The following is a 24974-nucleotide window of genomic DNA, read 5'->3' as shown; positions in this document are numbered from 1 at the left end:
TAACATCGGTAGCTGAGCGAAGGGCGCTGAGTAGGCTACGGTCAATTATGGAAAACCCTGAACATCCTCTACATAGCACCATCCAGAGACAGAGAAGCAGTTTCAGCGACAGGTTACTGTCGATGCAATGCTCCTCAGACAGGATGAAGAGGTCAATACTCCCCAATGCCATTAGGCTTTACAATTCAACTGCCAGGACTTAAGAACTTTTTTTAAAGCTATTATTAATGCTTTTTGAGTTAGTGATTTAGATGCATATCATATTATTACTGAGTTAAGTATTGTATGTAATGAGTTTTTGCTACAACAAGTGTATGGGACATTGGAAAAAATGTTGAATTTCCCCATGGGGATGAATAAAGTATCTATCTATCTATCTATCTATCTATCTATCTACAAACATAGGAATCGTCCTGTGAAGAGCCTTGAAGAAGGTTCTCGGCCTGAAATTGGTTACTCATTTCCATAGAAGCTGCCTGACCTGCTGAGTTCCTCCAGCATTTTGTGTGTACTACAGGAATTGGAATGTTGAGCATGGTGGGAATAATGCTCTGACCTGCATCTATTTCAATGCAAGGCATATTGTGGGAAAGGCAGGTGAGCTGAGGGTATGGATCAACATGTGGAATTGTGAAATTGTAGCCTTTAGTGAGATTTGGTTGCAGGAGGGGTAGGAATGGCAGCTCAGTGTTCTGGGGTTCCATTGTTTTAGACATGGTAGAGGAGGAAGGATTAAATGCAGAAGGGTGGCATTACTAGGGATTAAAGCGGGAGGGTCATAATGTAGTAAATTGGATAAGCAGATTTGTGGATGACACCGAGATTGGGGAGGTCTAAAGCCAATGTCTAATCCAATTTACTGCCTCATCCTGAAGGCTGAGCGACTGAACCTTTGTGACCAACTTCCCATATGGGACCTTGTCAAATGCCTTACTAAAGTCAATTTAGATAACATCCACTTTCCTGGTAATTTCCTTGAAAAACTCTGTAATAATGGTGAGATATGACTTACCACGCACAAAGCCATGCTGAATATCCTTAATCAGCTCATGTCTATCCAAACACTTATATATCCGATCCCTTAGAACACCTTCCAATAACTTTCCCACAACTGATGTCAGAATCATTGGCCTATAATTTGCCAGTTTATGTTTAGAGTCTTTCTTTAACAGTGGAACAACAATGGCTATCCTCCAACTCTCTGCTACCTCTCCTGTCGCTAATGATGATTTAAAATTCTTTGCTAGGGCTCTGGCAATTTCTGCACTTGCCTCCCGCAGGGTCTGAGAGAACACCTTGTCAGGCCCTGGGGATTTATCCACCTTGATTTGCCACAGCATAGCAATTACCTTCTCCTCTGTAATCTGTACAGGGTCTGTGGAGTTAATTATGTTTTGTTTCACTTCTATAGACTCTGTGTCTGTCTCCTGAGTAAATACTGAAGCAAAGAATTGAAGAATTTATTTAAGAACTCATCCGTTTTGTCTCCGCACATTGTCTTCCAGAGTACCAATTTTGTCCCTTGCAATCCTTTTTCTGTTAACATATCTGTAGAATCCCTTAGGATTCTCCTTCACCTTTTCTGCTAGGGCAATTTAATGTCTTCTTTTAGCCTTCCTGATTTATTTTTTAAATATTCTCTTGTTTTTCTTATACTCCATAAGCACCTCATTTGGTCCTACTTGCATATCCCTGCTATGCACCTCTTTTTTCTAGAAAAGATATGTTCCCCACCCATATTACCTTTACCTTTTATTCTGCAGGCACATGCAAGCTTTTTACTCTCAAAATTTCATTTTTGAAGTTCTGTATCTTAACAACTGCACCTTTGCCAGAAAATAGTCTGGCACTTGCCAGGTCATCTCTGATGCCATCAAAATTGTCCTTTCTCCAATTTAGAATCTCACCCACTCTGCAGACCTATCTTTTTGCATATGTACTAATAGTATTGTGGTCACTAGATAAAAAGTGTTCCCCTGCACAAACTTCTGTCACCTGCCCTGTCTTATCCCCTAAATGCAGATCATACTGATGAATGAAACTTCCCTGAACATATTTGACAAACTCCACCCCATCTTGTCCTTTTACAGTATGGGATTCCCAGTCAATATGTGGGAAGTTAAAATCACCTCTATAACGATTGTATGCTTCTTGCAACAGTCTGCGATCTCTTTTCAGATTTGTTCCTCTAAATCCCTAGGACTTGGGTGGTCTGTAAAATAGCCCCATTAGTATGGCCATACCATTCAGTTCCACACAAAATGCCTCACTAGTCGAGTTCTCCAGTCTGTCCTGATGGAGCACTACCATGACCAGTAATGCTACCCCTCCTCCTTTAATCGCTCCCGCTCTGTCATGACTAAAACAATGGAACCCCGGAATATTGAGCTGCTGATCCTGCCCCTCATGCAACCAAATCTTACTAATGGCTACAAAGTCATAATTCCAGGTGTTGATCCATGCCCCTTTCCTACGATACTTCTTTCATTGAAGCATATGCAGCTCAGGACACTAGTCACACCATGCTCAACCTTTTGATTCCTGACTTTGTCTGAGTCCTTACCAACATCTGCCTCCACAACCTTTCCGCTAACTGTTCTGGCACTCTGGTTCCCATCCCCCTGAAGCTCTGGTTTAAACCCCACTGTGCAGCATTAACAAACCTTCCTGCTAGGATTCTAGTTCCCTCACCAGTTCAGGTGCAAACCATCCCTTCTGTACATGCCCCACCTTTTTTGGAAGAGTTCAATGATCCAAAAATCTTATCCCACCCACCCCCCCCCCCCCACATCAACTCCTTAGCCACATATTAAACTGTATAATCTTCCTAGTTCTGGCCTCACTAGCACGTGGCATGTTTAGCAATCCTGAGATCACAACCCTGGAAGTCCTCCCCTTTAACTTAGCACCTAACTCCCTGAACTCTCCATGTAGAACCTCATCACTTGTCCTGCCCGTGACATTGGTACCTACATGGACCATGACCTCTGGCTGTTCACCCTCCCGCTCTAGAATGCTGAAGACTCAAACGAAGATTGAGCCCTGGGCCCTGGCCACCCCAGAAGAAACATAGCATCCGGGAATAACGTTCTCGCTCACAGAACTGCCTGCCGGTCCCCCAAACTAATGAATCCCCCATCATCACAGTGGGCCTCTTCTGCCCCCTGTTCCCTTCTGAGTCACCAGAGCCAGACTCAGTGCCAGAGACATGACCACTTTAACTTTCCGCTTTTAAATCCACCCCCTACAATATCCAAAATGATTAACCTGTTGTTGAGGGGTACTCTGCACTGGCTCCTTAACCCCTTTCCCATTGCTGCCTGTCACACGGTTTCCTGTGTCCTGCAACTTGGGTGTAACTACCTTCTATGTGTCCTATATATCACTCCTGATATGGCTCTGTGACTCAGAAAGGAAAAGACACACTGTGATATTAGGGAATTCATTAGGGGAATAGGCAGGTGGTACTGTGGGTGAGAACGTTATTCTAGGATGCTATGTGTCCTCCTGGGTGGCCAAGGCCCAGGACATCTCTGATCAAGTCCTCAGCATTCTTAAGTGGGAGGGTGAACAGTCAGAGGTTGTGGTCCATGCAGGTACCAATGACATGGGTAGGATGAATGTTACGGCATACATCAAGTTCCAGCTCCAATTCCTTAACGGGGATCATTAGAAGCTACAGCTGGATGTACTTCTCACAGTTGTAGTCACAGGGACACTGGAGGTCTCCCTGCCTTTCCACATCCCACGAGAGGAGCGTTCAACTATCCTGCCTGGCATCTCTACTGTCCTAGCTGAGCAGATATAAAGAAAGGAAGGTATAAAAAATAACCCAGAGCTTTTTTTTCTTCTCTCTGCTTTCGCTGACTGAAGCTTTTCTCCACTGAAGCCTTGAAGAGCCAAAGCCTCAAGATCACCACTCTGACTCTGTCCAATCAGACAATGACCGCTGTGCTTCCCTTGTCTTCCTTTAATTTGCTATTGTTAATCAATCTCAAATGCGGATTGGTCGCTGGTTAAAGCTCGATTATGCTCTGTTAATTGGCATATCTAGTTCCCCTGCCTGCCTGCAATAGCTGTTCATCCCCTCGCTCATTAAGAATTTATCTCTGCTATAGACCCTGTCTCCACTTATCCTCTGTGGAGGAAAGTTCCAAAGGCAAGCAACCCACTGAGAGAAAAAATGTCAATTCACATCTGTGTTAACTTTGTGATCCCTTAATGTTAAACAGTGAACTGTAATTCTAAATTCTATCATAAGAAAGATTCTCTCCACATCCATCCTGTCAAAAGAATTACAGGCATAGCCTGTACAAAATATAAACTGCTGGAAGGACTTGGCGAATCAAGCAGCTTAAAACAACCTCTCCCTCAATGCCACAAAAACAAAGGAGCTGGCCGTGGACTACAGGGGGAATGGAGACAGGCTAACCCCTATTGACATCATTGGATCTGGAGATGAGAGGGTGAAGATAAACATAACATCACTCGGTATAAACATCACTGAGGATCTCATGTGGTCTGTACATACCGGCTGTGTGGTGAAAAAGGCACAACAGCACCTCTTTTCACCTCAGATGGTTGGAAAAAGTTTGGTGTGGGCCCCCCAAATCCTAAGAACTTTCTATAGGGGCACAATTGAGAGCATCCTGACTGGCTGCATCACTGCCTGCTATGGAAACTGTATCTCCCTCCATCGCAAGACTCTGCAGAGAGTGGCGCAGACAGCCCAGCACATCTGTAGATGTGAAATTCCCACTGTTCAGGACATTTGCAAAGACAGGTGTGTAAAAAGGGCCCAAAGGATCATTAGGGACCCAAGTCACCCCACCTACAATCTATGAAAGATATAAGTAATAAAGTCATTTCAATTCCATTCAATTCAATGTGGAAGCAAAAGAATGGTCAACATTTTGGCTTGAGGCCCTGCATAGGGAGAGAGTGTTGAGGGAAGTGAGACCTAGGCTGTTAGTAACAGGGTGAAACTACATGTGGGGAGGGTGCGGTATGAATAGTAGATGGAGTCAAGTGCAGGAAGGGGGGAGACCAAGGCTAGTAGGTGATAGCTGGAAGCAGACAAGGGAGGGATGATGGACAGATGGAATCAGGGCAGAGAGAATCTAGACAACAAAGGGGAGAGAGGGATAGAAAAGGTGAACAACGGGAGAGAACCAGGGTGGTGTGGTGCAAATGGGAGAATAATACTGTGGCAGTAGGTTACCTGAAATTGCAAATTTAAAGTTCATACAATTGGGCTGTCAGCTAACAAACGGAATATAAGATGCTGATCTTCTAGATTGCTCTTGGCCTCACCATGGCAGTGGAGAAGACTGAGGACAGACAATTCAGTGTGGAAATGGAAGATGAAATTGCTACCAGAAAATCAGGATGTCTGCTGCACATAGAGGATGGGCGCTCTGTAAAATGATGCCTAATCTAGGCTTGGTCTTGCCAGTGTAGAGCGAAGCACATCACAGGAAACAGATGCGGCTGACCAGGTGGGAAGGGGAATACGTGAATCTGTTTCACTCTAAAGGACTGTGTGCTGGTGAGGAGGAATGGTTAGGGTCAGGTGTTGTACCAAGTTTGTAGTGATTACAGTGAATGGGATGTTTCTCAAACGATGATTAGTCAGGGTACGGGAAGGAAATAGTTCAGAAACCTGATGCCATGACAACCTTTCTCAATGTCAACAAAAGAAAAGAACTGGTCAGGAAGGTGGGAGGCTGTACACATGCTTCCGTCTTTGTAAAGTATTTAATATGTCAGTAATTACTTGAGTAATGTAAATATATTTGATTAAGCATTTTCTTTGTTCACATAATTTATTATGGGTTATATGTAAATGTACATGAATGGCATACGTTATTACCCCACCACATCATGTGAGCGCCTCACTAAAGAAGTAAAATGAAGTGCAGGAATATCCCCAGCTCCCATGTTTTCCTTTGATGCTTTTCTGGAGTTACAGGACATAACAGTCTTCATCAACAATGCTGAACTTTTTATCAATGCACCACAGAAAGCATCCTATCCGAATGCATCGGAGCTCTGCCTACTACTGCAAAAAACTGCACATGACAGAAACCAGTCTCCCCTCCATGGACTCTGATATACTTTTCACTGCCTCAGTAAAGCAGCCAGACGCCACCCACCTCAGACATTCTCTTTTCTTCCCTCTCCATACAAAAGCCTGAAAACACATACCACTTGGCTCTATGACAGCTTCTATCCCTCCATTATAAGACCAGTAAATGGTTCCCTAGTATGATAAATTGGACTCTTGACATCACAGTCTACTTCTTTATGATTTTTCATCTTATTGTCTACCCGCACTTTCTCCGTAGTTGTTACATTTTACTCTGCATTCTGTTGTTGTTTAACCTTGTATTACTTCAATACCCCATGTAATGAATTGATCTGTATGAACAATAATGCAAAACATTACCGTTATCTCGTTACAAGTGACAGTAATATACCAATTCCAATTCCATTTTAAGTTGCAAGGGTAAGTACAATGGCTCAGAGAGGGGTGGGTAGGAAGCAATAAGTTACAGCCTTTCCTCATAACACTGTCACCCATTCTCTGAATTGCTTGCAACCCATAACATCCCTCCTTAAATCCCACCCTACATTATAGAAACATAACGTCGCCACTTTGATATTCTATTCCCAGCAATACAGAAGAATTTTTTTTAGTTTTCTAATTATGTGTGTACTGGAACATTCAGATCCCTTTGTACATCAGTGCTATGGAGTTTTTCCACATTTAGACATACACTTTTTTTAAATCTTTCCTGCCAAAATGGACAATTTCACATTTTCTCACACTATTTCATTCGGCAGGTTTTTGCTCATTCACAGTCACGTCTTTGGTGCTTTCATCCAAGTCATTTCTATAGCGTGTTAAGGGCCCAGTGTTGATCCCCATAGCGCACTAAACACTACATGTTGCAGCCAGTGAAAGACCTCTTCAGGTCTATTCTCGGTTTGCTGTCAGTCAGCCAAGTTCCAAAATGCCAAAATGTTATCTCTTCCACCACAAGCTTTAATTTTCCACAATAACATGATACAGCACCTCATCACATCCCTTCTTGAAATTTGTCATGCATAACACGTTACCTCTTAAAATAACCTCAATAAATCTCTCAAATGGTAATTTTCCTTTCACAAACTATGTTTGCATTGCCTGAATAACTTAAAGTTTCTAAGTGCCCTGTAATACTGTATAAAATAGTCTAACATTTTTCACTGTGAGATTTTCCTATTGGTAATGTATTGGTTTATTATTCCCACATGTACTGAGAAACTGTGAAAGACTTGTTTGCTTGCCATCCAGGTAAATCATGCTATACATAAGTACATCGAAGTAGAAAAAGAGAAAGCAGAATGTAGACAAAAGTGTTGCAGCTACAGAAAAAGTGCAGTGCAGGTGGACAAGTAAATTGCAAGGGCCATGCCAAGGTAGACCAGGAGTCTAAGAGTTCATCTTATGCTAATTCTTTCAGTCTTAGAATTGAGATTTAATAGAGTGGAACAGTTCTAATAAATAGTAAATCTGCTGAATGTAGCTTACAAGGACTCATGATGCTCCAGCGCCACATCTCCTGTTTCTCAGCTACATCATCTGAAAATGCAGCTTCATCTCTCATACTGGCAACTCTTAGGGCTACCTTTTCACCAATCTGTGCTCTACCTCTAAGTTCTCCTTCATCTTGTTAAGCCTGCTCTGGATCAACAAAACTTCTTCCAGGTTGATATTGGGATGAAAGTCATTGTCTTTGATCCTTTCTTACAGGAGTAGGTGCATCTATGTCACCTTTTGGTTCTGCTTTGTAATATTGCATTCTTCATTTCCATTATACTTTTACTCGAGACTTTCTCAATCCAGTCCTTCATCATATTCTACCATTGTAAATACTGTTAAAGGTCATTTCAACCTGTGACTTGTTACTTATTAGGAGTGTCAATGACTCATTGGGATTTTTAAATGTGACCAGTTTAACCTGGCATTGTTTCTTAAAGATAAACAAAATTCCATATAATTTTATCTTGTCTTGGTAATCTCTTTGTTTCGTTTTTGTTGATCATTACTATCACTTACATTGAATTATAACAAAGGGAATGTGATTGTTCAAATTCTAACCAGGTTGTGGACAAATCACTTTTTGCATTTCTTCTTTAAAATTTTTTATAGGCTTCATCATGTGGAAAGATTTTATCTAAGTCTACTCTATCCAGACATGTAGATCATTCAGGAGCTTTAAGGTGCAAAATAGTTTTTAGAACTTTGAACGTAGCACAGTACAACACAGGAACAGCCCCTATGGCTCATGATATTGTACTGAACCAATTAAATCTTTACACTTTAATTCTGAGCTTCATTTTCTCTATAGCAATGTCAAAGTTAGGTTTATTGCTGTAACATTGTTCTCAGTGTAAAATTTCCATGTGTTTCTTCTCTATTGTTCAAAAAAATTCGTGGGTACTAATAAGCTTTTTCAAGTTATATTACATTCTATAATTAAGTTCCTATGATTTTATAGGAATCTCTTATAAGCTACTCAATATGAAACAGTTTCTCCAGATTTTCATGCTTCCTCCCAGGTAAAATTTGTGAATGCTTAATTTCTTGCCATTGATTCACCAATTAATAAAAATGATGTTGGTAAAACACGAGGAAATCTGCAGATGCTGGAAATTCAAACAACAACACACACAAAATTCTGGTGGAACACAGCAGGCCAGGCAGCATCTATAGGGAGAAGTGCTGTCAATGTTTCGGGCCGAGACCCTTCGTCAGGACTAACTGAAAGGAAAGATAGTAAGAGATTTGAAAGTAGTGGGGGGAGGGGGAAATGCGAAATGATAGGAGAAGACCGGAGGGGGTGGGATGAAGCTAAGAGCTGGAAAGGTGATTGGCGAAAGTGATACAGAGCTGGAGAAGGGAAAGGATCATGGGACAGGAGGCCTTGGAGGGAAGGGGGGGGAAGCACCAGAGGGAGATGGAGAACAGGCAAACAACTAAATATGTCAGGGATGGGGTAAGGAGGGGAGGAGGGGCATTAACAGAAGTTAGAGAAGTCAATGTTCATGCCATCAGGTTGGAGGAACAACATCTTATATACCGGCTGGGTAGCCTCCAACCTGATGACAATAGAGGAGGCTATGGATAGACATATCAGAATGGGAATGGGACGTGGACTTAAAATGTGTGGCCACTGGGAGATCCTGCTTTATCTGGCAGACCGAGCGTAGGTGTTCAGCGAAATGGTCTCCCAGTCTGCGTCGGGTCTCACCAATATATAAAAGGCCACACTGGGAGCACCGGACGCAGTATACCACACCAGCCGACTCACAGGTGAAGTGTCGCCTCACCTGGAAGGACTGTCTGGGGCCCTGAATGGTGGTGAGGGAGGAAGTGTAAGGGCAGGTGTAGCACTTGTTCTGTTTACAAGGATAAGTGCCAGGAGGGAGATCGGTGGGAAGGGATGGGGGGGACGAGTGGACAAGGGAGTGTTGTGGTTTCTTGTGCCCCACAAACGACCAGGAGATGCAGAAGATTCTTCAAGAAGTGTTAAACTTTAATTTGCAAATCAAAGCTGAGACAGTCTGTGAGCTAGTCGCTGATTGCCCACCGATCCTTGTACATAGCATTTTTTATAGCAATCTCCTGGTTTAGTTGCATTAGCATATCCATTGGGTCTACAGTTGCGTATCACCAGTACATCAGCTCCCAACTTGCCACTATTGTTCCTACCCATTAACTTAATCATGTTCTAATCTACATCTCTTAGCCTCTCATTAACACACCATTATCTTCTTATTTGGCTACATTCTTAAGTCACTGATGTGTTCAATAGTACAGAAACAATACAGAGATTTCATTCTCCTACTAAATTGGATACATACATAGCAAATAGCAAACACAAAGCTGACTACATAGTTTGCAACTTTATACTCCAATATAACCCCCCTTTGAGACCCATAGGGTCTCACACAGAGAAAGAAGACTAAGAGTCCATGCACAAAAGCCCCAATAAACTCAAGCACTTATTCCCAAATCTTGGGTTAAACTATAATTTTCTGCGCCAAGACCTCAAAGTATTCATTCCCTGTTACCCCGGGCCGCTGAGCCAAAAACTTGTCCCTTTGTACCTGAGACAGGGAAAAAAACTCAGAAGCCCTTACAATCTACTCCCACACTGTCGTTTTGCTCTTGTTCATCCTGCAGGTGTTGTAGGCTGTAACAATACATTTTCGGTGTTTTTTTCTCAACTAAGCTTGCTTCAGTAATTGCCACGAGCATCGGAAATTGTTTGGTTGCAGCACGCACTACAAGAGACTTGAGACAAGGAAGAAAACAGCACAGCACAAGCGCACAGCTCAACAATATAATACTGACAGTTATTGCCATTTTAGTCAGCCATGCTCCCCATCCTCCGAGTCTACTTTCCAACCAATCAAAGAACTGATGTCCGGACCCTGCATTCTGTTTAACTTCCTTTCTGAGACTTTTCAACTTATACATTGCCTTAGTAAACGATCCTTCTGGACTAGTGTTATTTGGTATAAAAGTACAGCACTTCTCTCCAAACATCACACAAACTCCTCCTTTTTCTGCCAACAGCCAGTCCAATGCTTGTCTATTCTGCCACGCCATTTTGCTAGTTGCATCTAACTGTTCTCCCAAGGCCTCCAGTGCATCATTGGTGCAGTTGATGAATCTTTGCTGATTGTAATATATATAATTTATCCATTCAACATTCTTAATAGTTCCTATCAAGGGTAGAAATGTTTCGAAGCCTGCAGCAATCTCATTTCTTGCCTTAAATTCGTTAGGTATACCTCTCGGCTGTCCTATACTATCTATCCAGATCGTCGAGTCGGGTTCATATTTTCTCCTTTTCCGCAATAGTGTCTGCTGTTCAGGTCCACAATCCACAAACCTGCCTGTCCAGGTAGACCTATTGTCTCAGCTTGCTCCTGCCCCACTGAACTCATTTCTGCATACCTTGACACTGTCTTATCCCCTCTTGTTCAATCTCTTCCCACCTATGTTCGTGACACTTCTCATGCTTTGAATTTTTTCAATGATTTTAAGTTCCCTGGCTCCCACCATCTTATTTTCACCATGGACGTCCAGTCCCTATATACCTCCATCCCCCACCGAGATGGTCTCGAAGCTCTTCGCTTTTTTTTGGATTCCAGACCTAACCAATTCCCCTCTACCACCACTCTCCTCCGTCTAGCGGAATTAGTTCTTTGGCTCCTCCCACTTCCTCCAAACCAAGGGTGTAGCCATGGGCACCCGCATGGGTCCCAGTTATGTCTGCCTTTTTGTTGGCTTTGTGGAACAGTCCATGTTCTAAGTCTATACAGGTATCCATCCCCCTCTTTTCCTTCGCTACATCGACAACTACATTGGCGCTGCCTCCTGCACGCATGCTGAGCTCGTCGACTTCATTAACTCTGCCTCCAACTTTCACCCTGCCCTCAAATTTACCTGGTCCATTTCCAACACCTCCCTCCCCTTTCTTGATCTTTCTGTCTCTGGAGACGGCCTATCTACTGATATCTACTATAAGCCTACAGACTCTCACAGCTACCTGGACTATTCCTCTTCCCGCCCTGTCTCTTGCAAAAATGCTATCCCCTTCTCACAATTCCTCCGTCTCCGCCGCATCTGCTCTCAGGATGAGGCTTTTCATTCCAGGACGAAGGAGATGTCTTCCTTTTTTAAACAAAGGGGCCTCCCTTCGTTCACCATCAACTCTGCTCTCAAACGCATCTCTCCCATTTCCTGCACATCTGCCCTCTCCCCATCCACCTGCCACCCCACTCGGGATAGGGTTCCCCTTGTCCTTACCAACCATCCCACCAGCCTCCAGGTCCAACATATAATTCTCCATAACTTCTGCCACCTCCAACAGGATCCCACTACCAAACACATTTTTCCCTCCCCCCCTTTCTGCTTTTCGCAGGGATCGCTCCCTTGTCCACTCGTCTCCCCCATCCCTTCCCACGACCTCCCTCCTGGCACTTATCCTTGTAAACAGAACAAGTGCTACACCTGCCCTTACACTTCCTCCCTCACCACCTTTCAGGGCCCCAGACAGTCCTTCCAGGTGAGGCGACACTTCACCTGTGAGTCGGCTGGTGTGGTATACTGCGTCCGGTGCTCCTGGTGTGGCCTTTTATATATTGGTGAGACCCGACGCAGACTGGGAGACCATTTCGCTGAACACCTACGCTCGGTCTGCCAGATAAAGCAGGATCTCCCAGTGGCCACACATTTTAATTCCACGTCCCATTCCCATTCTGATATGCCTATCCATGGCCTCCTCTATTGTCAAAATGAATCCAAACTCAGGTTGGAGGAACAATACCTTATATACCGGCTGGGTAGCATCCAACCTGATGGCATGAACATTGACTTCTCTAACTTCCGTTAATGCCCCTCCTCCCCTTCTTACCCCATCCCTGACATATTTAGTTGTTTGCCTGTTCTCCATCTCCCTCTGGTGTTCCCCCCCCCCTTTCTTTCTCCTGAGGCCTCCCGTCCCATGATCCTTTCCCTTCTCCAGCTCTGTATCACTTTCGCCAATCACCTTTCCAGCTCTTAGCTTCATCCCACCCCCTCCTGTCCTCTCCTATCAGTTGGTAAAATGTAGGCAACAAAAATCTTTTATGAGAGAGATGCAGATAAATTGGGAAAATTTGGTTGGTGCTGGATCCCAAGAGATGTAATTTGTAGAATACCTACGAGATGGCTTTTTAGAGCATCTTGTGTTTGAGCCCACTAGGGAAAACGTAGTTCTGGATTGGGTGTTGTATATTGAACCAGATTTGATTTGTGAGCTTAAGGTAAAGGAACCCTCAGGAGGCAGTTTGAGAGGAAGGCGTTGAAGTCAGATGTATGAGTATTACAGTGGAGTAAAGGGAATTAGAGGCATGAGAGAGGAGCAGGCCAAAGTTGATTGGAAGAGGACACCTGCAGAGGTGTTGGCAGAACAGCAACAACAGTAGTTTCTGGGAGCAATTCATAAGGCATAGGACAGATACATCCCAAAGAAGAAGAAGAAAAAGGGAGGATGAAGCAACCATAGCTAACAAGGGAGGTCAGAGACGGCATAAAACCAAAAGAGAGGGCACATAACACAGCAAAAAATAGTTGGAAGTTATAAGATTGGGGAGCTTTTAAAAACCAACAGAAGGCAACTTAAAAAGCCATGAGAGGAGAAAAGATGAAATATGAAGGTAAGCTAGTCAATAATAGAGGATACCAAAAGTTTTTCAGCTATAGAAAGAGGAAAGGAAAGGCAAGAGTGGCTATTGGACTGATGGAAAATAACCTTGGGAGGTAGAAATGGAGGGACAAAGAAATGGCGGACAAACTTAATAAGTATTTTGCATCAATCTTCACCGTGAAAGACTCCAGCAGTATGCCAGCAATTTGAGTGTCAGGGGGCAGAAGTGAGTGTAGATGCTATTACTAAGGAGATGGTGCTGGGGAAGCTGAAAGGTCTGAAGGTAGATAAGTCGAGTGGACCAGATGGACTACACCCCAGGGTTCTGAAAGAGGTAACTGAAGAGATTGTGGAGGCATTAATAGTGATCTTTCAGAAATCACTAGATTCTGGAATGGTTCCTGAGAACAGAATAATTGCAAATGTGATTCCATTTTTTTAAGAAGAGAGAGAGAGGAAAAAGAAAGGAAATTGCAGGAGAGTTAGCGTGACTTCAGTGGTTGGGAAGAAGTTGGGAGTCCAGTAGTAGGGATAAGGTTTCGGAGTACTTGGAAGTACATAATAAAGTAAGGCAAAGTTAGCATGGTTTTCCTTTAGGGGAAATCTTGCCTGGCAAATCTGTTGGACTTTGAGGAAATAACAAGCAGGATAGACAAAGGAAAGTTAGTGGATGTTGTGTACATGGATTTTCAGAAGGCCTTTGGCAAGGTGCTGTTCGTGAGGCTACTTGACAAGCCCATGGTGTCACAGGAAAGATACTGGCATAGATAGAAGACTGGCTGACTGGCAAGGAGCACAGAGTGGGAAGGAGGGGGCCTTCGTGCAGGATTCACTGAAGGTTAACTTGCAGGTTGAGTCAGTGGTAAGGAAAACAAATGCAAAGTTGACATTCCTTTGAAGAGGACTAGAATATAAAAGCAAGGATGTTAGGCTTTATCAGGCATTGTTCACACCACACTTGGAGTATTAGCAGCAGTAATTAGCATTGGAGAGAGTCCAGAAGAGGTTTTTGAGATTGATTCTGGGAATGAAAGGGTTAACACAGGAGGAGTGTTTGATGGCTCCATTCCTGTTCTTGCTGGTATTTAGGGGAATGAGGTTGGATCTCCTTGAAACCAAAGGCATAGATAGAGTGGATGTGGAGAGAGTGTTTCCTTTAGTGGGGGAAGTCCAGAACCAGAATCAGAATCAGGTTTGTTATCATTGGCATGTGATATGATATTTGTTAACTTAGCAGCAGCAGTTCAATGCAATACATAATCTAGCAGAGAAAAAATAATAAAATTAAAAATAATAATAAATAAACAAGTAAATCAATTACATATATTGAACAGATTTTTTAAAATGTGCAAAAACAGAAATACTGTATATTTTTTTAATAAGTGAGGTAGTGTCCAAAGCTTCAATGAAAGCACAGCCTGAGAATAGAGGGTCATCTATTTACAACAGAGATGAGGAGGAATTTGTTTAGTCAGAGGGTAATGAATCTGTGGAATTCGTTGACACATACAGTTGTGGAGGTCTTGTCATTGGGTAGATTTAAAGTGGAGGTTGATAGGCTCTTGATTAGTGAGGGTGTCAAAGGTTATGGGGAGAAGGCAGGAGAGTGGGGTTGAGAGGGATAATAAATCAGCCATAATTTGGAGCAGACTTGATAGTCTGAATGGCCTAATTCCGTTCCTAACTCTAAAAGAAGTACACAGAAGGATAAAGTTTCAGAGTGGAACTCCTGAGCATTGTCCTGGCCCTCAGTAAGGCTATGTGAATTTGTGTGTGTGAGAGAGAGACCCATCCATCAGTGAGGGTCAGTATGTTTGTGTGGGATCTGTGAGGGTTATGGGGATATGGAACTGATGGAATTTGAGAGCTGGCATAGACTTGATGAGCCAATGGTTCACTTGCATGCATGCCATGGAGAAATATGAACATCAAAAATTTACATTTGATATTGAGGGAAATGTGTAAGTGGAACTTTTTAGTATTTGGGTTTGGATGAGCTGAAATTTAAAATGTGGAGCTTTACAGTTAAACGGATTAGAATAGTTAAGAAACTGATAAAATGCATTAGTAGCAGATAAACTGAGGTGACTGTGTAAACAATTTATTTTATTAAAAAGAGGTAGTTTAAACAAAGGCAGAAAATGGTGTTGAAAGCTTCATGTGAAGTAGATACAGTAAATAAAAGTTCATGGTAAATATATCTCAGTATGAAGCTCCCTGTGGAATTCCTTCAGTATTCAAACATAATTTCTGCTTAATTTGCAGATGATACTGAGATAGGTGGCGTTGTGGATAATGAAGTAGGTTTTCAAAGCTTACAGAGAGATTTAGGCCAGTTAGAAGAGTATGGCAGATGGAGTTTAATACTGATAAGTGTGAGGTGCTACATTTTGGTAGGAATAATCAAAATAGGACATACATGGTAGATGGTAGGGCATTGAGGAATGCAGTGGAACAGAGAGATCTAGGAATAGTGGTGCATAGTTCCCTGAAGGTGGAATCTCATGTGGGTAGGGTGGTGAAGAAAGCTTTTGGTATGCTGGCCTTTATAAATCAGAGCATTGAGTATAGGAGTTGGGATGTAATGTTAAAATTGTACAAGGCATTGGTGAGGCCAAATTTGGAGTATTGTGTACAGTTCTGGTCACTGAATTATAGGAAAGATGTCAAACAAATTAGAGAGAGTACAGAGGAGATTTACTAGAATGTTACCTGGGTTTCAGCACCTAAGTTACAGAGAAAGGTTGAACAAGTTAGGCCTTTATTCTTTGGAGCGTAGAAGGTTGAGGGGGACTTGATAGAGGTATTTAAAATTATGAGGGGGATAGATAGAGTTGACGTGGATAGGCTTTTTTCCATTGAGAGTAGAGGGGGGAGCTTCTTTACTCAGAGATTGGTAGCTGTGTGGAACGAGCTTCCAGTAGAAGTGGTAGTGGCAGGTTCGATTTTGTCGTTTTAAAAAAATTGGATAGGTATATGGACAGGAAAGGAATGGAGGGTTATGGGCTGAGTGCAGGTAGGTGGGACTAGGTGAGAGTAAGCGTTTGGCACGGACTAGAAGGGTCGAGATGGCCTGTTTCCGTGCTGTAATTGTTATATGGTTATATATATTATATGGTTAATAATAAACTGTAATTCAAGCAAACTTTTACAGTATTCTGTTCATAACTGCAATTTTTTTTCAATTGCTTAATCTAGGATTGCTACTAAATTTCAATCTTAATAAGTTTAACATATGTTTGTGAAATAATAGTTTTTTTTATGAAGATCAAACAAGTTGACTAAATTACTATATTCAGTGTTTTAATGCAGGCTGTCACTAAAACAACTGCAATTCTCCGTTTGGCCCAAACCAGGCCGTGGAACCTTTATTTGAATCGTAACTGGCCTCTCCAAGTGAGGCATCTGTCAGAGTCCAAGGGTTGGAGGATGAGACTTGTCCAGTTCCTGACTGCTGGTGATCGAAGTGGAATGAGAGTGGGAGTGCAGGAGAGGGATGGAGGAAATGTAATTGACCTGAATTTATTTGATAACTCCCTTCCCAGAAATATGAAGGAGTTTTTGGAAAAGGGAGACGTTGCCATGGAAACAGCAAGAAGGTATTTGCTCATTTTGTTCACTGCTTATTAGAGGGTGAAAACTAGATATAATTTTCAGACAAAAAAAAGTCAGATAAGTACCGTAAAACCATTAATTATAGTAGAATTAGGCCCTTTGGCCTATTGAGTCTGTTCCTACTTTCAATCTCTGATTTTTTTTTCAACTTCATCCTCCGGCTTTCTCCCAGTAACTCTTGCCAATCAACCTCTGCCATAAATACACCCAATGTCTTGCCTCCACAGAGGTGGCTTTAAGGAAAGGGGTGGGAATACACACTTCGGTCCCGCCAAACCCGTGAGATTGAGACAGCTCTCCCACCCCAAACCCCAGTATATGTGGATGCAGTGTAATCCACTACCCTGTTACAACACAGTGTCAAAAAATAACAGACAGCACACTGCGGACGATTGAAGGAATGATATTTATGAATCTTAACTAAAGGGTTAGTAAAGAAAAAAAAACAAAAGGGGCGCACTGTAATTAAACAGTCAAATGTGCTCAAGTTGGAGCTCATCTCTTCCGAAGGTCATACATATTCACCCATCCTCAGTGGACCCCGGCACTTTGCTCCAGCGAATCACGGTCCCCCACCAGGTCGAATCCTACGACTGGTTCTCTCCAGTGTCTTCACCCTTCATCTCCCGCTGAACAAAGGACCCGGCTCATACTGGTGTCAGGCACACAGCACGAAAACACATTCCCTCGATAGACGGCTCACATCCCAAAGCACCCATTACCTCTAACCATAATGCAAACACGGCTTCTACAGAAAGACCATTACGTTAGCAGTGAAACCTTTCCCAGAGTGTTACGCCTGTTTGCAGTGTCACTTTAAATTTTCCTCATCCAGCTCCTGGTTTCATTACGAACAACTCCATGCCTCTGTAGCCACTCCCAATGATTAATATTGCATGAAAAACAGATTATGGACCTTTGCCAACAATAAGCCATGGTTTACCCCCAAACTCAGACATTAGGCTTTACAATTCAACCGCCAGGACTTAAGAACTTTTTAAAAGCAATTATTAATGCTTTTTGAGATAGTGATTTAGATGCATATCATATTTTTTACTGAGTTAAGTATTGTATGTAATTAGTTTTGCTACAACAAGTGTATGGGACATTGGAAAAAAAAGTTGAATTTCCCCATGGGGATGAATAAAGTATCTATCTATCTATCTATCTTCGCCAAGCTAAGGAGGACGCCCACAGGAGTGGGAATAGGGCCCAGTACAGGCTGGCCAGAAATGCACTGACCAGAGAAATCAGAGTGCCCAAGCGGTTCTACTCCGAAAAGTTGAGGAATAATTTCTCAGCTAACGACTCATTGTCGGTGTGGAGAGGCCTGCAGGAGGTCACTGGCTACAGGAGACGCCCTGCCCCCCCCCCCCCCCCCCCCCGCTGAGGTTAACAAAGCTTTGGCTGACGACCTTAATACCTTTTACTGTAGATTTGAGAGGGTCCATCTTACACCTGTCCCTCCCCCCTCTTCAGTCTCTCTTCCTGCCTTCCCTCGACCATCACTCACTGGCACTCATCCCCCAATCACTGCAATCACCTCCCCACCATCTCTGCCCAGCGCCCCTGGATCACAGCTTAGAATCAGCGAAGGAGAAGTATGTCGACTGTTCCAGCGACTTAAGACCCGAAAAGCTCCAGGCCCAGATGGGGTCTCCCCCTCCTGTCTACGAGCCTGTGCTGATCAGCTGGCTCCCATCTTCACTCAGCTCTTTAACAGATCTCTGGAGCTGAGTGAGGTTCCGACTTGCTTCAAGCGCTCTACCATCATCCCCGGTCTCCAAGAAACCCACCATCACAGGACTGAACGACTACAGACCTATCGCACTGACATCTGTAGTCATGAAATCCTTTGAACGCTTGGTGTTGAACCACCTGAAGACCCTCACCAGCAGCCTGCTGGATCCCCTGCAGTTTGCCTACCGGGCAAATAGGTCAGTAGACGATGCAGTCAACCTGGGACTGCACTATATCCTGCAACATCTGGATCGTCCTGGGACCTATGCTCGGATACTGTTTGTGGATTTCAGTTCAGCGTTTAATACCATCATCCCTCATACCCTCTGCTCCAAATTGTCTCACCTTACTGTGCCACCTGACCTCTGCGATTGGATTTACAGCTTCCTGACCAACAGAAGTCAGCAGGTAAGGATGGGACAGGTCACCTCGGATATTCGAATCACCAACACCGGCGCCCCCCAGGGGTGTGTCCTCTCTCCACTGCTGTTCTCCCTCTACACCAATGACTGCACCTCCTCCAACCCCTGTGTGAAGCTTTTGAAGTTTGCAGACGACACTACCGTCATCGGACTCATCCAGAATAGTGATGAGTCTGCATATCGACAGCAGGTGGACCAACTGGCGCTCTGGTGCAGTCGGAACAATCTGGAGCTGAACACGCTCAAGACAAAGGAGATGATAGTGGATTTCAGGAGACATCCCCCCGCTATGTCTCCCCTCACAGTCCTCAGCAGCCCTGTGTGGAGAACTTCAGGTTCCTGGGAACCACCATCTCTCAGGATCTGAAGTGGGAGCAGAACATCAGCTCCATCCTGAAGAAGGCCCAGCAGCGGATGTATTTCCTGCGGCTCTTGAGGAAATACGGTCTGCCTCAGGAATTGCTGCTGCAATTCTACACTGCAGTCATTGAGTCTGTCCTGTGAACCTCCATCATTGTGTGGTTTGGAGCCGCCACCAAGCAAGATAGAACCAGACTACAGCGCACAGCGAGGACTGCCGAGCGCATCATTGGAGCCTCCCTGCCCTCTATTGTGGACCTGTACTCTTCCAGGTTGAAGAAGAGGGCGGGGAACATCATAAAGGACTCCTCCCATCCTGCGCACGGACTGTTTGATCTGCTTCCGTCTGGTAGGCGCTTCAGATCCCTCCAGACTAAGACTAATAGGCACTGGAGAAGTTTTTTCCCTACTGCGGTCACTTTGCTGAACAGTTAACTGCCGGTTAACTGTCGGCTAACTATTACTTGGATTGCACTACCTGTATGTACAATGTATATTTTCATTTATATTTATCATTATTATTGTTATGAGCAGAGAGACAACATCTGCCGGAAGTAAATTCCTTGTATGTGCATAGGTACTTGGCGATTAAAGTCTGATTCTGATTCTGATTATCAGGTGACACTAAGAGACACCACAGACAAGTCTAGACCAGGAGATGATCTGGTCATGATCTCATCTCTGATTCTTGAATTTTGCGGCATGTAAATTGACTGTAACCATTTGATGCATTAAAACAGTGACAAATCTCAAGATGGTCTTTGATCATGAAATAAATTGTAGAAAAACAAGTCTTATTATATGGAGTCAATAGATGTTAATATATAGTGTGTGATGCTGTTGTTCAATGTGAATAACTGTTAATTGTATAATTTATCAGAATTTTTATTGTGTTACTAGAGCCCTGGATTATGGAAGCCATGCACTTAGTCTCTCTGAGATAGAACTTTTGTCACCTGTAACAAACCCAGACAAAGTGGTGTGTGTTGGGATGAACTACATGGATCACTGCCTGGAACAGAATGTCCCAATCCCTAAGGAGCCTGTTATATTCAGCAAGTTTGGTAGTTCTATAGTAGGGCCCTACAGTGACATCATCCACCCTAAAGAGAGTAATGTAAGTATTGTAGCGGTGTGCTACACGCAGCGCTGAAATAACGACACGGAGTGGGTGAACTGCAGTTACAAAAAGATTTTATTCGAACTTCGCGGCCTCGCTTTAAAGCCTTCCTGATCCCGCCCTCCCCGGGCGCGGATGCTGTAGAGGGCACGTATTCACAGTCCCGCGCGGGCTTTTTGTGAGCCGGTTCGAGTGCGCTAGGAAGTGGGTCGCCACAGTATGTTTTTTTTCTATAGGGATCTTTTATAACTAGAGGGAAATTCATGGGAGGAAGGAGTCAAAGTCCTACTGGTTTGCTGGTGAAATAAGTTTAAGTTATTGTCCATTAAAAGTTCTTCCTTGGCCCAATTAGATTCAAGAAGGGATACTTTTAATGTGAGATGTTTGCATTTGACAAAGATTGTTCTAAATTTATTCCGGAAGTTTAATTGAATTCTGGTGAAGCAGCCACCTGAAAAGTTCAGCTGTGGTTCTTGACTAAGCAGGCAGGAATTTACAGTGTGCAGAGAGCAGAGAAAACAATGTGTGATTTTCAGTGATCCTGACAGAAATTAGAGCTTATTGTGGGAGTATTCAACAACCGTTCTCATTTGTGTTCTTTCAGGAGGTGGACTGGGAGGTGGAGCTGGCGTTTGTCATTGGGAAGAAAGGCAAGCACATTAAGGTTTGTCCATGTCATGGGTACGGACCAGCTAGCAAGCCAGGGTTTACAGATTATCTGTGGCAACAACTATTCTGGTTAATGTACTGCAGGTTCACTTTTTCTGATACTGCAGTTGGGGGAAGAGAGTCCATTGGGATCGAATAATACATTTTCACTACCCACCATTTAATATATAGTATAAACTATTGGCATAAGGACAGGAGGGTCCATTCCAGCACCCTGTGAAATACAATAGTTTGACTGTGTAAATATTTGGGCAAAAGAAAGACTTATTGACACTCCAGAGGTCCCAGAAACATAAGGATTATTTTAAAAGTGCAATACTGTTTGTGGCCAATTTTGCAGTAGAAGATAGAGATGGTATTTGTCGTTGAGAAGAAAGGGGGGCATGTTAAAGTGTGCCCTTGATAAGGTGTGAGTGTTATCTGTAAATGGTACAATCATGCCTCATTGACTATCATCACTGATGCCTGTCTTCACTGAGATGTGACTGAGATATTGAAAGTAGTCCATGTTTTCCCAAGTTTCGTCATGAAACTTTTTATTGGAGGGTAGTATGGTATATTCAGGGGAAGATTGGTAGAGGAGCCCTGAACTGCAGACGTTGATTGTAAGGCCCACCCTTTTTTATATGCTTTGATCAAAACATCAACATTGGCTTGAAGCTCAGTCTCTGAGTGTAGGCAAAGACAGACCTTCACTAAATTCAGGGAAGGGGTATTTGGGGATCAACATGGGAGGTGAACTGAGAGAAAGATCCAGGATATAGTCAAAGTCATCCTTGAAGAAATGCAACAGCCACTCTTGATTCCTGAAAATCCCTGATCTATGACTGTTTCAAGTAGAGAAGGAACATTTGGAATTAGACTGAAAACCCTGAGACCATGCATCAGGAGCCTACAGAGGCTCTGTGTAACAAGCAAAACATACACACACCCCATCAGTAGTTCATTTGCCATCCACAAACCCAGAGTCAGAGTGGAAACAAGGCACTCACAATCCTGTGGGATTGCTCAATTCAAAGAACCTTTAACAACCATAAAAAGGGGGCACTGTGCTTCAGGATAATTTTCTTTGAGTCATCTAGCTTTTTTCCCTGCCACACTGATGTTGCAGAAAGGCTTGACCCATGAGTTTCTGACTATATATAAACAGCACCGTTAGGCCTCTTCTGCATGATTCACTGGGATCAGAAAGTGCCTTCTACTGATTAAGGCAGTGGGTCTGCACTTGGGGGCCTTTCTTCTGGGGAATGATGTGCTGGTGCGAGGAATTATCAGAACAGGGATCTGTGGATCAGTGAAATGTCTGATGTGTTATTCGATGGCCTTGGTCAACAGATGAGTGCAGGAATCCACAAAACAGATAAGCACTGAAGAGTATGAATTAGGGCAAAAAGGTTATGGTTAGATGACACTTTGTGGGTTTAAAAAAACTGAATGTTATTGAACCATCAAATCATTCATCACAGGAACAGGCCCTCTGAGTCCACTTTGTCTATGTTGACAACAGTGCCTATCTACACTAATCCAATTTGTCCTCTACACCTTTATTATCATAGTATCATAAAGAACAATAGTCCCAGCACTGATTTCTGCAGTATACCACTGTTTCAGACTTCTGGTCATAAAACACTCACCCATCACTGCCCTCTGCTTCCTATCAGCCAGCTTTTGGATCCATTTTGTCAATCTGCCTCAGATTCCTCACGTATTAACCTTCCGGACTAACCTGTCATGTGAGACCTTGTCAAAAGCCTTACCAAAGACCACTTTAACCCAGTCCGGCATTCTGCTTTCATCATTTTTATTTATTACTATTTGAAGGAATTTAAAATCTCTCAATGTCTTCCAACTTCAAAACCCAATTTTTGGGACAGTATCTAGAATTCGCCTGTTTGAATTTAAGACCAGAGACTAAGTGTACATTATTTGTCAGTCTCCCCCAGAATGAAGCAAGCTTTGAAGAAATGCTGCTGAACACTGAATATTGCCGAGCTGTCTTGTATGCTCACTAGGTATCAGAGGGGAAGCAACTGGAGAACAGGCTGAATCTGAGGATACTCTTAGGGAACATTTGCATTAGTAACACTGAACTAGAGTAACTTGGACCAAATTTAGGAAGTTTGTGTCATAAATATAAGCAGCCACATTGAGAACAAGTATAGAATTGGTGACTGTTGTTACGAATGTGCCACAGCTCTGAGGGGCCGAAGGGTGTGGGGTAGCCCCCTCCTTTGTGAGAATCGCAGGATCAGTTCAGTTCAGGAGACCCAGGAAATGAGAGAAAGACATGCAAAATCCACAAAGAGTTGGAATGTGTCCTGGCCTCCGAAAGGCGGACCCATTGATACCGGCTATTGTCTCTTGGAGCCGGACTTGTGTATTGCATCCTGTACGATGCATCGAAGCCCCCCCAGGCAATGATCCAAGGAGGAGGTTGGTGAAGGGATTGCATCATCCCCAACCTGATTGACACCTGAGACCCTGTGAGTCAGGATAAAAAGAGGGTCTGTGGGAACAGCCCCTCAGAAGCACCAGAAGAAACGCTAACGATCCCGTAATAGCAAAAACCAGTGGAAGGCCACGTGCGTCCTTTTCCGTTTGCCCCGGAATCGGTGGGCCCTGTACCACGGCAGAACGGTTTTTATCTAACAACGGGGAAATCAACTCCCAACGACTCTCGAAGGATTGACATCATAAAAGGAATGGGCAAGTTTTAACCCGTCTTTCTCTCCAACCCAAAAGCTGCAGCTTGAATGAACTGAGTGACTTTTATATTTCCATCGGACAATACATTATCCCCTAGACAACGATAGAGCTATTTCTTATTGATTACTTTTAGACTTAGTATTGACGACGTATATTATCTGTAAGTTTGCCTTGATATTATTTTGTGTATTTTTATCAATAAATACTGTTAAAAATAGTACCATCAGACTTCAACGGACCTCTCTATCTTTGCTGGTAAGTGACCCAGTTACGGGGTATGTAACACTGTGAATATAGAATCATGCAGAAATATAAATATCTCAACACTTAACAACATTTCTGTTAGAATTAAATTATATATGGTCCAATATTAACTAGTTGAAGGGTGATTACAGCGTGAAGATGGCAATAAGTATGTTATACCTCTTCACAGAAAGAAGAAGCAATGGACTATGTGGCTGGGTTCATGGTAGCACATGATGTCAGTGCACGAGACTGGCAGATGAAGCGGAACGGCAAGCAGTGGCTGCTGGGTAAAACATTTGACACGTTTTGCCCTCTGGGCCCAGCCCTTGTCACCCGCGATGCTCTCTCAGGTATTAACAGAACAATGCATCTGGATCCTTTTGGCGCTATCACAGGGAAAAAATAACCTTTTGCCTGCCTGTTACCCAATGCTTTTTCCCACCCCCAAGCACTATATTATGACTGTATTATGTTTTAAAAATTCTCATCCTGATTGCAAAATGCCTTCATAATCTCTCTGTATCTCCTGTAACACTGTCAATTTTCAAGATCTTGCATTCCTCCAGTTGTAGCATTTTACTCAGTTTATCACTTTCATTCTCCAGCAACCTCATATTAGCAAAAAAACAAATATGCCTCTGACTCACTCTTACATTATTACCTTTTTGCTGAAGGGACCAAAACTGCTAGCCAGTTGCATTGCCTGACAGTGCATTGTTACGGACCTTCGTGCCTGCACTCTGCAGCACAGATGTTTGAATGTGGTGGAATTGAGATGATGTACATCTGATCTCTCAGTTCCAGACTTGCCATTCTAACCTGGTTATCTCATTACCATTACTGTGT

General features: G+C 43.2%; 1 protein-coding gene across 4 annotated transcripts in view; it reads left to right on the top strand.

Moving 5' to 3' along the window:
- Window positions 1–24974, top strand: part of fahd2a (fumarylacetoacetate hydrolase domain containing 2A) — a 44252-nt gene that overhangs the window by 939 nt on the left and 18339 nt on the right. The window contains exons 2-5 of one of the 4 annotated variants that reach the window (XM_073057436.1): window positions 16550–16849; window positions 20288–20504; window positions 21112–21171; window positions 24316–24478. In XM_073057436.1, the coding sequence (XP_072913537.1) occupies window positions 16557–16849; window positions 20288–20504; window positions 21112–21171; window positions 24316–24478 (733 nt within the window). In that variant the 5' untranslated portion in view covers window positions 16550–16556. The remainder of the gene's footprint in view (window positions 1–16549; window positions 16850–20287; window positions 20505–21111; window positions 21172–24315; window positions 24479–24974) is intronic. The other 3 variants (XM_073057458.1, XM_073057452.1, XM_073057445.1) reach the window with 3 other exon arrangements.

The sequence above is a fragment of the Hemitrygon akajei genome, chromosome 1, assembly GCF_048418815.1.
Source record: "Hemitrygon akajei chromosome 1, sHemAka1.3, whole genome shotgun sequence".
NCBI lineage: Eukaryota > Metazoa > Chordata > Chondrichthyes > Myliobatiformes > Dasyatidae > Hemitrygon > Hemitrygon akajei.
This window is presented reverse-complemented; position numbering and strand designations above follow the sequence as displayed.